This window comes from Spermophilus citellus, assembly GCF_964194105.1.
Source record: "Spermophilus citellus genome assembly, chromosome: 5".
Classification (NCBI taxonomy): domain Eukaryota; kingdom Metazoa; phylum Chordata; class Mammalia; order Rodentia; family Sciuridae; genus Spermophilus; species Spermophilus citellus.
Window position 1 is genome coordinate 98,365,492 of NC_138186.1, and position 13,760 is coordinate 98,379,251.

The 13,760-nt window shown below is 41.6% G+C and overlaps 1 protein-coding gene across 1 annotated transcript in view; it reads right to left on the reverse strand.

The window, feature by feature from the left end:
* Nucleotides 1-6,277: 6,277 nt before the first annotated feature.
* RRAGD (Ras related GTP binding D) overlaps nt 6,278-13,760 on the reverse strand; it is a 44,301-nt gene continuing 36,818 nt past the window's right edge. The window contains exon 7 of the mRNA XM_081294876.1: nt 6,278-10,341. Coding sequence (XP_081151002.1) covers nt 10,190-10,341 — 152 coding nt within the window. The 3' untranslated portion in view covers nt 6,278-10,189. The remainder of the gene's footprint in view (nt 10,342-13,760) is intronic.

A 13,760-nucleotide genomic window follows, 5' to 3' on the forward strand; every position in this document is an offset into this window, starting at 1 on the left:
CACAGTCTGCAGAAGTTCACAAAAAGCAGTTTTTATTTCTGTTTTTTTTTCTCTCTTCTGGGCAAGTTAACTTTTCAAGGACACCTGGGAGGGGGAGAACTTTTTCTTTTTTTGCCAGCTGTTACCATGGAGCCCAGTTGAAAACTTTTTTATCTTAGAAATGTAGCCATCTCTGTGAAGCCCCAGCTCAAGGACAGAGGCCCTGTTCACATATTTTGTGAAAAACTAGTAAGGGGGTGTCTAGCTTAGGAGTGCTGATTTTTCCAGCCAGTGGCCAAGTAGAACAGGGCAACATGAAAAGAGGAAGTTTATCTACATTGAACTCTTTTATAGGGACTCTTTCGCCAAAAGTCCTAAAGTTAGCCATGGTGAAGACTTCTGGAGAAGGTCAGTTAAGACTTTTTTGTGGGCCTGGTACAGAGGGGGAGGATGGGGAAAGGTGGTGCTGAGAGCAGCTCCGTGGATTTGAGAAAAGAATAATGGGAAAGGGGTTTGGGATTTTCCTAGCAACAAAAACTTGAGTAGTAGAACAGGTAGAGCAGAGGGGAAGACTGGAGTGAGTATCCCAAAAAGCCTGTGAGAGACTTTAAATTTTTAGTAACCTGTTTTTAGTAATGATAAAGCAACTTTAAAGGCCATTTTCATTACATCTTGGATAGGGGTCTGAGGGCTCTCCTCAGCTGGTTTGAGCTTTGGGTTAGCTGGTAAGAGGACCTGGTGGGACCCGGTGTGGGCACTGACAGGAGAAGAGAGGAGTGAATGGGTGGAGAGATACCTCAGTACCTGTTACTTCAGCAAGGGGGCAATGGTCTGAGAACCGGCGGAGGTTTGGGTTCCATCAGGTAGCCCCTGTATGTTTATATCCTTATGACTTACAGGAGAAGTCGGTTTTTCCCCCACACAGCCGTGACTGTTTGTGGCTTTGATAGTCCGCCGGGCAAACATAGTAATCTAGGTTAGCCAACCTACATCTGGCTCGCGTGTCCCTACATCCATAATGTTTGTTTCTATTATCTATGGTATGGAAGGGATTTAATGGAATTTTAGTGGGATCCTCTTTATCAGGGATACCCAATAGAGAAGACCTATAGCCAACTGACAAATGTCTGGGTGGAGAGATGGCCATTAGGTCCCTAAGGGGGCTGTATGCGAGATAGACCATACTTCCTGTCTAGTAGGATTTATGATCAGCTATTACTGCTGAACGGGCTGATGAGAGTTAGGACTATTGGTGGGCAAGGGGAGAATCTATAGCCCTATCCACACGGCGAATACGCAATTTGAGAGGGTTACTAATCTTTTCCAATTTCCAGCCAGAGTCTGGACAGGGCGCAGGCTTGAGATGAGAGGCATGGATCCAGGAAGTGATTCCATCTACCTTTACCGCTGTAGGTGTTATAAGTAGCACCTGGTATGGTCCTTTCCAGCGGGGTTCTAGGGATGACACCTGATGTCATCTTACATAGATGAAGTTTCCCACTTGATATCGGTGTGGAGTCCCTTCGTCCCCAGGTTGGTAGGCAGTGGCCAGCTGTTTCCATAGGTATCGCTGGGTTCTTTCAAGAGCTTTAAGTCTGTCAAGCAAGGGGGTGTGGAAGGGATTGTTAGGTCCTAGAGTTGGGGTTAGGTCCCTTACTGGAGGAGGGGCACCATAGAGAATTTCATAGGGGGTGAAGTTACACAAAGAAACAGAGGGAGTATTTCTTGTATGAAACAGTGCATAAGGCAGGAGCATAGTCTAATCTTTTATGCCGGTCTCTAAGCTTAATTTCATTAAGGTCTCTTTAATGGTTCTATTTATTTTATTTTATTTTTTACCTGTCCTGAGCTCTGGGGTCTATAAGCACAATGTAATTTTTAATTAATCCCCAGGGTCCTGGTTAACCCTTGACTTACCTGGGCCATGAACGCCGGTCCATTATCAGACCCTATTACCTTAGGCAGGCTGTATCTTGGAAAAATATCTTCCAGGATCTTTTTGACCACCATTTGTGCTGTTTCTTTTTTTTTGTGGGGAAGGCTTCAATCCATCCTGAAAATGTATCTACAAAGATTAGAAGATATTTAAGTCCATACCTTGTTGGTTTAATTTCAGTAAAGTCCACTTCCCAAAATTGTCCTGGTCTGGTTCCTTGAAGGCGCCTTCCTGCAGGAAGCTTGGAAGGGTAAGCATTAACCAATTGATAGACCCGACAGGCTTTTGTTACCCGTTCAGCTATTTCCTTTCGCTGTGAGCCGGTTAGTGGAAAACTCTGTTCTTGATCCTTCAGGAATGCCTGCAATTTCCTTGAACCAAGGTGAGTGAGTTGATGTACATTTTTAATGTAATGTAGGGCTTTCTGAAATTGCAGGCTGGGCTCAGTAAAGTTGAGGAGTTCAGTGTCAGTGTCCTTATGTTCCCCCGGTGTGGAAAGTGTTAACATGGTTACTCCGTTTAGGGCTGCCAATTTAGCCTCTTCATTTGCCCTCTTGTTAGATGGGGGTGGTATCTGCACAACAGTTTGTTTTCTGGGCTCAGTGAGCCATCGTTTACCGCCCCTAAGGGAATAGTCCAGGAAGATTACTTCTTGTTGGCAAATTTGGGCCTTTTTGGCAGAAGCTCTATACCCGAGTTGAGCAAGCTCGGATAATAGTGCTTGGGTCCCAGACTCACAGTTTTCCTTGGTATCGGCTGCCAGTAGCAGGTCATCCACATATTGAAGCAGGGTGACTTTGGGGTGCGTAGTTCTGAAGTTGTTGAGATCTCTGTGGAGGGCTTCATCAAAGAGAGTGGGGGAGTTTTTGAACCCCTGTGGGAGGCTGGTCCAAGTTAGTTGACCAGATGTTCCGGTTTCTGGGTTTACCCATTTGAAAGCAAACAGCAACTGACTATCTTTGTGCAGAGGCAAGCAAAAGAAAGCATCTTTTAAGTCCAGAACAGTATACCATTTTCGCTCAGGGTTCTGGGTGCTAAGCAGATTGTACGGGTTAGGTACTGTGGAGTGAATGTCCTACACTCTGTTGTTGGTCTCTCTTAGGTTTTGAATGGGGCAATAGTCCCCAGTTTCTGGCCTTTTTACTGGTAGCAGGGGAGTGTTCCAGGCTGATTGACAGGGCCTTAGGACCCCTGAGGCCAGATATTTCTGAATATGGGGCCTTATCCCATCTTTAGCTTCTTTGCTCAGAGGATATTGTTTAATATTAATCAGGGAGGCTGAGGTTTTTTAATTCCACCATTATTGGAGGTTGTTTTACGGCTAGGCCTAATTCAGCAGTTTTTGCCCAGGCATTTGGGTAATCTGTTATCCATTTCTGGGATAGCTTGCCTGTTTGATCAGTCTTGGGGGTGTGAAGAGTTGATGTTCATCTTTTACTGACATAGTTAAAGCTATGACTATAGGAGTTTTTACTGAAGGATTTAGAAATTCCATTTGGGGGACTTCAGGGTTAAAAGTTATTCTGGCCCGGAGTTTGGTGAGCAGATTTCTGCCCATCAATGGGGCTGGGCACTCTGGGATCACTAGGAAGGAGTGATGGACTTTTCCTTTTCCCAGGTCCATGGTCCTCTTAGTTGTCCAAGCCTGATATTTACTGCCGTTAGCCCCTTGAACTAGAGACCTTTTAGTTGACAGAGGGCCCAATGGGGCCTTAAGGGCTGAGTATACTGCCCCTGTATCCACTTCAAAGTTTACTGGGGTTCCCTCCACTTCAAAAGTTACCCTGAGCTTGGGGAGGGGATCCGAGCCCCAACTTTCCTAGTCGTCCTCCAGAGTTAGAATGGCTGGCTGGCGTGGCTGTTTCTTTTTAGGGCACTCTTTGGCCCAGTGTCCTTTTTTTTTTTTAACAGTAGGCATATTGATCTGAGGCCAGAGGTGGCTTTTGGCGTGGGCCCAGGTATTTTTTTCTGTCTGCCTGTCTCTTAATTTTTGGCCTATTTGTTGTTGTGACCAGGACCTTAGTCAATGCCTCAGTCTGTCTTTTGCTTCTTTCATCCTCCCTTTGCTCCCTTTCTTTCTCCCTCCTTTGTTCCTTCTCTTCCTCAGTTTCTCTCTTATAGTATACCTTCTCAGCTTCTCTGACTAAATCTCACAAAGTCATATCTTGTAATCCATCTAAGTGTTGTAATTTTCTTTTAATATGCAGGGCAGCTTGCCCAATAAAGGCCATCATAACAGATGCCTTTTGATCCTCTGCCTGAGGATCAAAAGGAGTATATTTCCTATATGCCTCCATAATTTTTTTCAGAAACATAGAGGGAGATTCATTAGGCCCTTGAATGATCTTTCTTACCTTGGCCAAATTATTTGGCCGTCTAGCGGCTGCTCGGAGACCCGCTATTAGAGCCCGGCGATAAGTGGACAGATGCTCCCTACCTTTAAAGGTGTTGGGGTCCCAGTTGGGTCGGTTCAAGGGGAAGTTGTGTCGGTTGCCCATCTGGTCTGAGGATATTTTTTTTCTAGCTTCCAGGAGGATTCGCTTTTGTTCCTCTGTCATGAAGAGAGTCCCTAGGAGTTGTTGGCAGTCATCCCAAGTAGGCTGGTGTGAAAACGTTGGCGGGTTCTTTGAGTTCTTTTAGCTGGGCCAGTTTCTTCCGGGGAGGAGGGGCTGTGTGTGCCATGCGGGAGTCATCTGGAGGGCACTGGGCCAGCTCAGCTTCCTCCAATGGTGGAGAGGCTGAGTCAGCAGCAGGGGAATCATTTAGAGGGTATTGGGGGTTGGGGGACGAGGGCAGGGGATAAGGAGGGGGAGGAGAGTCCAGTAGAGTCAAATCTTGAGATTTAGGGAGAACAGAGGGTGGAGGAGGAGGAGGAGCAGAGGGTTTGAGAGACAGAATTGTGGGGAAGGAGTAGGAGCGGGGGCAGGGACAAGGAAAGGCTTCACCCATGGAGGAGGAGATTTGCAGAGGTCCTGCCAAGTTAAGATATACGGCTGTTGATCTGGATGGCTATGTGGTCCCGGCTGAAAGACAAAGACAATATCTCTGACTTTTCAAATTAGTGGGGAGTAGAAAGATCCTTCTGGAGGTCATCCAATTCCAAAGGCGGGCCATTCTGAGGCACAGAGAGTCTGCCAGGTCCGGTGTTTTACTGAAAAAGAAAGATTCTGAGCCTTTATGTGGACTTCAGTCCAGTGATCAAGGGTCAGGGACAGAGGCGTGGAATGGCTTTGTCCCATAATGAAAGTTACTTGAACAAAGACAGGGACAATACAAATGTGACACAAACACAGACACACAGTAAACAGTAAACGTGTAACACAAGTTCAGAGGCAAAGATAAAAAACAGTGAATTCAACCTGAGAGAAAGAATTGCCGGCAAGACCAGACGGGTTGGCAGCAGAATACAGATGAGGGCACTTCCGTCCCTCCCAGATGGGGGCACCTCCGTCCCCCCCAGAGTCTTTCAAAGCGTCCCTTGAAAGACATGGCCTGTGGCTTCTGGACACGTCTGTCCACCACCACCAGGGGGAGCTTATGCTCTCCACTGGCAACCACACTCTGCCAACCCAAGCCGAAAAACCAGAAGGCTCTGAGAGCTCCCGCTCTTCGCTGAGCCAAAAACCAGAAGGCTCTGAGAGCTTATGCTCTCCGCTGAGCTAAAAATCGGACTCTGAGCGATCACAAAGGAAAAACAAGAAGGAGAAGAAGAAGAATAAAAGAGGAAGAGGCGCCTTACTTAACCCCTAAAGGAGTCTGTTGGTGTGTCTCCCTGTCCGGCGATGCGCTCTTCCCAGCCAATGCACCAAATGTAAGGGACCGGTGAAACGTCGGAGGAAGAGACCACCAAGAGACTGCCTCATGCAACAGCAAAAGGGTTTATTTGGGGACCAGCATGCTGGAGCTCAGAGCTCACCTTAGCAAAGAGAGCTAGAGCCCTGAGAACAGCTTAAGCAGAGCTTATATACCTTCCTTGGAGAGGGCAGGGAGGGAAGTTCATTGACGGGTCAGGGCGAGTGGGCAGTTTGCCTGCAACCGAGTGAGGGAGTGCATCCTGCAGTTTGGCAGTTGGGGACAGCACATTTTGGGAACAAGATTAGCAAACAGTTCACAGTTGGGGACAACACATCCTGGGAACAAGATTTCAACAGTGTTTTGTTAAACATATAGAAAAATGGAGTGACAAGTACCTATTTTATTAACCTTTCAGGAAAAGGGTTTCCAGATGACTAAAGGTTAAAGCCAGAGCAGCAAAAATAAATATCTGAAGTTTACTGAAATGATAGTAAACTATAAAGTTTATATAGGTTCCCCTATAAAGATATGGAGAGATAGGAAGGTTTAAAGGGGCTGGAAGTGTAGTATAGTGCTAAAGCACTTGCCTAACATTCATGAGGCCCTGGATTTGATCCTCAGCCACACACACACACACACACACACACACACACACACCTCAAAAATAAAAGTGTAAGTTCAATTTAGAATGATTTATCTGCATTTCCATTAAGTGAGAACTGATTAATCAAGACAAATTATACCAAATAGCTGGTCATGGTGGTACATGCTACATGGGAGGCTGGGGCAGAACATCACTTGAGCCCAGGAGCTCAAGACCAGCCTGAGCATACAGAGTATAATGAGACCCGCCTAAAAATTTTTTTAAAAATTGAAAAAGAGAAATTACTAAATAGACTTCAGAGGGATGACGAAACAGTGATATATGCATGTGGTCAACCATCCCTCAAAAATGAAAGGCCATACTTTCTTTTAACTGAAGAGACCATTCTCTTCCCAGAAAGCAGAGTTATGAATACACTTGAAGGAAAATGAAAGCCATACCAAGTCATGAACATGCTTTTAAATTGGCAGTTAACAAACTTGAAAGCAAAGGTTTAACAATCATTATAAAGGATGTGCTGCTTGAAGTAAAACATAAACTATACCTGACTACAAATTACCTGCAGACTATGGAAGTCAAATGTACACTATACTTCAATTATCATGACAGTTCAGCTGTTTTTCTGGAGTAGGACAGAGTTGGTATATAACCCATATATAACAGTAGTTCTGTGATTTTTTTTTTTAGTCATGATATGCTTTTTAGTTGTTTTATATTTAAGGGTCCAACGTATATATTGTGTTCATAAAATAACATATTTGTGAATGTTAGCCAGTTCTTTATTTATATTCCTTCAATGACACTCCATACTAGTCATTCACATTAATCTACATCACTGAAAATAACCAAAGATGATAATTCACAGTCTAATTCACCCCTATGTAGAGGTTTTAAATGACTCAAAATGATAAAGGACTACCTCACTCTAGAAACCGGCAATCAAGTTTGCAAGCTTCAAACAAAAATGTTTCGGTACAGTCACCACTATAGCCACGTTTGGCCTTTCTGTTTTTGTGGCTGTTAATTCATGATGCAAACACAGGCTGTTGCATGTGGCAGGCAGGTCTACATCCCCAGCCGTGGACTTTTTGTTTATAACCATGTTTGAGTACAAAATGTGGTGAGACACACTGCAGTAAGCAAAATCCCGTATCTAAATAAAATGCAAAAAGATTTGAAAAGGTGTTGCAATTCCAGTTGAACAAACTTGAAAAACTGAACACTTAGACATAATTCCTACATCTTTTTTTTAATTAAGAGATCATTGTCACACACGGTTTGAGGCAGTCATCTATATTAACATGCCATCTATATTAGCATGTGATTAACCAAAGAGTGCACTTACTACCATGAATGTGGGTCCTGTGTCACAGATTATTTTTGCCTTTCCCCCAAAGAATCATTTGCTCTTGAAGTAATAGGCTTTTTAAGGCACATTTTAATAAAACCCATCATATACCTAGCTTAAAAATGAAAGTTCCACCTGGTTCTTAAATATATATACATTGATATATTTAACATGTGAATTACCATATAGACAAGTGTCTCTATCTTGACAATAAAGTAATGTTAGAAACTTGACTCTTTATTTGCTTATTCAAAGAGAAACATCCTGTAAAAAATCCTAGAGAATTAGATTTGTAAGAATAACCCACATGTTTCAGACCCGTTGGCAAAAGTCCAACAGGGGATAGCTCCAGAAATCAGGAAAACTTCCCTGGAACCCTGACTCCTGCTCAGCCAGGTTTGTGAGCAGAAGTCATGAGGAAAGGGAGTTAGGGTGCCTTAGTGATTTTTAGACTCTTGGGAGGCTCAAACCTTAAAGCCCAATCTGCTACCAACTTTAATTCCAGCTACCATCTTTGAAGGAATAGGACTTAGGGAGAGGAAAGAGAAGATGGAAAGAAGCCACTGAGAGAAGTGGGAGAGTTCAAGGACAAGTTGCTTTAGGGACTTTATATATTTTGCTAGGACCAGCTTTAATAACACTAGGAGGCTCTGTTTTAAACAAATTATTTTTTTAATGCCCCACAAGCATGCTATAGAGTGCTAACCTTTGTATAGAAAGAATTATTTATTTGGGAGCTGGATGCGGTGGTGCACACCTGTAATCCTAGTGATTTGGGAGGCAGAGGCAGGAGGATCACGAGTTCAAAGCCAGCCTCAGCAACTTAGCAAGGCCCTAAAAAACTTAGTGAGATCCTGCCTCAAAATACAAAATAAAGGGCTAGGGATGTCTCTGTGGTTAAGGTCCCCTGGGTTCAATCCCCAGTACAAAAAAAAAAAAAAAAAGAAGGAATTATCATGGAATGGTTTGGCACAGGGCTCAGGAGTAAAATGTCCCTAGGTTTCAATTCCCAGTATCCATTTCCAAAAAAGATTCAAGATTCTTAATTTCCTACTAATCTAAGTTAAACACAAGTGAATGAACTTCATAGAAAAAAATTGCACAGCAGACTTTATCTTCTTCTGGCCATCCTTTTCCAACTGATTGTCTGGGAGTTTCAAGATGGCTCTTCAACTTTGCAGAACATACTGGTTATTATTTGACCTTAGTCACAAGGTGGGAACAGGCAGAGGACATCAGGCACATTATACAGACAAAAAGGTGACTCAAGTTGACAAATGGAACCAACAGGGTTAAGCTCTATGGTGGAGATGGGAGATATGTTCCATTCACTGTGGTCATGGAGCAATAAAAAGCTAATTCCAAATAAAGATTTTAAATGTAGCACAATAAGCCATTGAACAGAAACTAAACATAAATCGTATACGTATTTTTTTAGTCTTCAGCTCTCGATTGCCTACAATTTGGGAAACTTTTTGGCCTCTGATGTTATGTTAACCCCACCTGACAAGGACAGAAGAGCCTCCAGAAACCTGCCTTAGTGATTGTTATTTTTCTCCATGTTCTTCACCATTTTGGAAATCTGGTCCCCAAAGTTCTAAAACAGTAATGCAGCAAAAAAGAAAAAAACCTACCTGTGTAAAGTGACTACAGAGGTGTATGCTGAGGTAAAGAGCTGTTGGGAGCTGGGTGCAGTGATGCATGCTTGTAATCCCAGCAGCACGTGAGGCTGAGGCAGGAGGATCGTGTGTTCAAAACCAGCCTCAGCAACTTAGTGAGGTCCTTAGCAACTCAGTGAGACCCTGTCTCTAAATAAAAGGGCTGGGGATGTGGCTCAGTGGTTGAGTGTCCCTGGGTACAAAAGCAACAACAACAAAAACTGTTGGGTAGGGAAGCCCAGCCATGGTGATATAAATTTTTATATAAGTTTGGTGATAATATTATTCTACAAAAATCTTGCTTATATCTGTATTAGAGAATAGTTCTTATTGCTCCTGGAACTTACAGCCCCAATCTATTCCAGCTCCATTAAAAAATTACTTCCCTTAATAATTAGTAGTAAAGACCCCAAATATTACAAAAAGTCATTACCAAGCTAACATTTTGGATTAATTTCTGCTATATGGATATGGACTTCAGTAGGCATGTTCTTGATACCATGTACAGAAAAGATCTTAGAAAAGTCAAAGTTCAGTTCAATAAGGAAAAAAAAAGTGAAAAAGTGCAACATATGTACAGTTCCTGGCAGTTCTCACATGGGATTTTTCTGACTATCGACCATAAAAGTTTACATTTGTGTAATGAAAGTACAGGGGATTTCACTTCATGGTTAATATACAAGTTTTTGCTTCAAAGTGCTTACTTTATTTTTAAAAAAGAGAAAATCAAGAGGGTTGCAGGAACTTTTTTTTTTTTTACAATGAATCCATGTCATGTGTACCAATCTTCTTCCTCTTTCTTTAGTACAACATGGTGCAGCAGCCTCATCAAAAAGGTCTGGTTTCAAAAGATGTTCCTGAAACCTCACCTACAGCAGCACTCTAGGGGTCCCATTAGGGGTGGCTCCTTTTTTCTTCTGAAGTCGATTTTGAACCTTTCGAGATTTTACTACTTTCATTCTCACCTCAAAAACTTCATGTATGGCTTTCCGGAAGCAATGAAAATTATAGTCAATAAGCCCTGGAGAAGAGAACAAAAATATTTATAAATGCCATGCAGAAATAATCTCATGTCAGCCATGACCAGGACAAGCCAGTAGAGGGTGATAGAGGGTGAGCTATAACCTCACAGCCAGATTTCCCCAAGAGGTCTGTTGCTGGGCTGTGGGAATTGAAGGCAGTCTTGTGAAGGTAGATTTTTCCTGAGGAAAGGTTCCAGTGTATATTGTATATACCACATTTTCAAAGGCATCTATGACTCAAAAGTATTTTGAGTTTCTTTTCTTTCTTTCTTTTCTTTTCTTTTTCTTTTTTTTTTGGTACTGGAGATTGAACCCAAGGGCTCTTAACCACTAAGCCACATCCCCAGCTCTTTTGTTTTTTGAGATAGTGTCTCACAAAGTTGCTGAGGCTGACTTTGAACTTACAATCCTCCTGTTTCAGCTTCCCAAGTCACTGGGATAACAGGTGTGTGCCAGCCCAAAAGATTTTAAGAACCATCTAACTGCACACTTTTTTTTAACCTTTCAGAATTAAAGTTTAATACAACTAAGAAATAATAATACCAAAAGGCATTAGTAAATTGACTCTGAATGGAGGCAGACCCTGATTTGAAGTGCAGCTGAGATATCAAAGTCACAGTATCTATCAATCTTTTTTTTTTTTTTTTTTTTTTTTTTTGAGCTTGGGATTGAACCCATGGCCTTCCACATGCAAGGCAAACACTCTACCAACTGAGCTATATACCCAGCCCTAATCAATCAATCTTTTTTTTTTTAAATAAGAGTTGGCATTTTCTGGGTTTATTTTTTATTTATTTATTTATTTTTTTTAGAGAGAGAGAGAGAGAGAGAGAATTCCAATATTTATTTTTCAGTTTTCGGCAGACACAACATCTTTGTTTGTATGTGGTGCTGAGGATCGAACCCGGGCCTCACGCATGCCAGGTGAGTGCGCTACCGCTTGAGCCACATCCCCTGCCCCTCAATCAATCTTTACTGAATATCTATTATATTTAAACCATTCTCATAAGCCCTAGGGAAAGCAAAGTGCCTGAATCTGGAATGGTAATAGTCACCTCATGCTTGCTCCAAGCTCAGGAACTCAATAACCAATGACACAAAAGTTCAGCTTTTCAATAATAAGTAAATTTTAAATGGAGAAATAGTAAAAGAGAATCTTGTTTATGATTTTATAAATAAGTCAGCAGTGTGAAAATATAGCAGAATAAAAGATAATCCAAAATCTGAAGCATTTTTCATTCTCAAAAGTAAAAGTGTTGAAAGCAACATTATATTTATACCAAAGATAAAGTGGTTGGTTCTATTTGCCATCTTTAAATTTACTGGCCCAACAATTATTTCCATCTCTCATGTGATGCTTCCAGAACCCCATCAAAGAAAGAAATGGAATTCCAGTCAAGGATGAAATTCTTCAACTCTGTATTACAACTAACTGCAAGTGCACGGGCAAGGGGGACAGCCATCTCAGCTTCTAGAGGGAAACCATCTCAGCTTCTAGAGGGAAATCTAGGTAGTGGTCCCTGCTGCTGCTGCTGCTGCTGCAAAAACAATGACCTACAAGTGCAGTATGACCCATTCGCAGCAGATTTCCTCAAGAAAAGACCTGTGAGTCAATCGGGGAAAGTAATAAAAAATAAACAAGGAGCAAAGAAATTCTCTTTTTTAGGGTAAATCTAACTAGGAAATGTGAGAACAATCTCAAAATTATCTGCTGATATGTACAATAAACTTTTACAGAAAGAAAGCTCAGCTCAAGGAATCTGGCTCAAGCAAAGGGTACAATTAAATGATTGACTTGAGGAGATTTAGAGACATCCTATTGGTAGATCTTGAGAAATCTTAACTCACTCATCTTCACCCATTTAAAAATGAGACAGTAATCTTGTCGTGTTAGTTTTAAAAGATTCACAAGTGAGGTTTTTAAATGAAATAAGCATTCATAAAAAGTGTTTGCTAGATCTGCCCTATCAGGAAAGGCAGTTGAAAATACAAGAACAGAGATGTGAACAGCATAAATACTACCATCACCTCCATCCACACTTAATACAGTCTCACCTTCTCAGATTCAGCAGCAGTGTCCAACCTTAGCTGCACCTTAAAAACATTCAGGGAACTCAAAGAAAATAACCAAAAAAAAAAACAACTAACAAACCCAAGTCCCTCTCCCATAAGTTCTATTCTAACATCCTGAGGAAAGCTCAGATTTTCTTACTTTTTAACCTTTCCCAAGATGCCTACCTCTTCCACCAAAGCCATCACCAGGTCATTAATAAAAACTCAGAAGGAAACCAACATGAGAAAAAGTCAAGTGTAGATTACTGGCACCAACAGGACTCAAGAATAACAAAACCAAATATCCCATGCATTACAAGCACTAAATTCTCTTTAAAGATACTCCTGGTAGCTAGAGTGATCAACTCATTGTGTTCACCTGGGACTTTCCCAGTATCAGCACTGAAGGTTTCCTGTCCCAGGAATCCCTTTGGTCCCAAGAAGACAGATATGGACTGGCCACCCTAAAAAAGTACATATGACAAGGTCAAACATTAAATGTACCCATTTTCTTATATTCTTAGTTATTACATTAAAACTCATATTTATTTCCACTTAGCTTCATAAATTTTTACAAAATCTGCTTGTTGTCAAATGATCCCACTATCTTCAAAATTCCATGACTCTAATATATTATCTGTTTTTGCTTTCAGCAAGAGTAAAGGAAACAAAGATTAAAGAATGAACACCACTTCATTAAAAGTTTTTGGTGGGGGAAGAAACAAGGCAACTTGGTCAGTCATAGTTTAGGAATAACTTATGGAAGACCCGTGTAATAAACTCCTGCTTAAATCTAGTTCCCCAATCATAGAGGGATATTAAAGTTAGTGGGCAAAAGTTTAAGGAGAAGCCACACACCTGAAATAATAGCAACTTGGAAAGAGGAAGGAAGATCACAAGTTAAAAGCCAGCATGACCCTGTCTCAAAGTTAAAAATAAAAAGGACTGGGGATATTGCTCAGTAGTAGAGAACTCCTGCATCCAATCCTCAGTACCAAAAAAAGAAAACAGGAGAGATGCTACACTATCAAGCTCAAGGTTAGCATTCTAGTAACAAGACATAACAACAATCCAAACCACTTATAGTAGCACTCAGACATCACTTCTGTGTGGTGCTCTTGTCCAGTGCATAATCTCCACTGTGTAAAATCAGCAGACATTCTACATAATGAAAAGTCAAGGACATGAGAAACAAGAAGCTGTCACAGACTGGAAAAGATCAGAAGAAAAAAATAACTAAATCAAGTTGGGGATTCTGGGATTGAAAAGAGCATTTGTGTGAAAACTGTTGAAATTTGAATAAGGTCCATAGTTGAGTTAATAGTATTATATTGCCATTAATTTCCTGGTTTTGAAAATTCAGTTT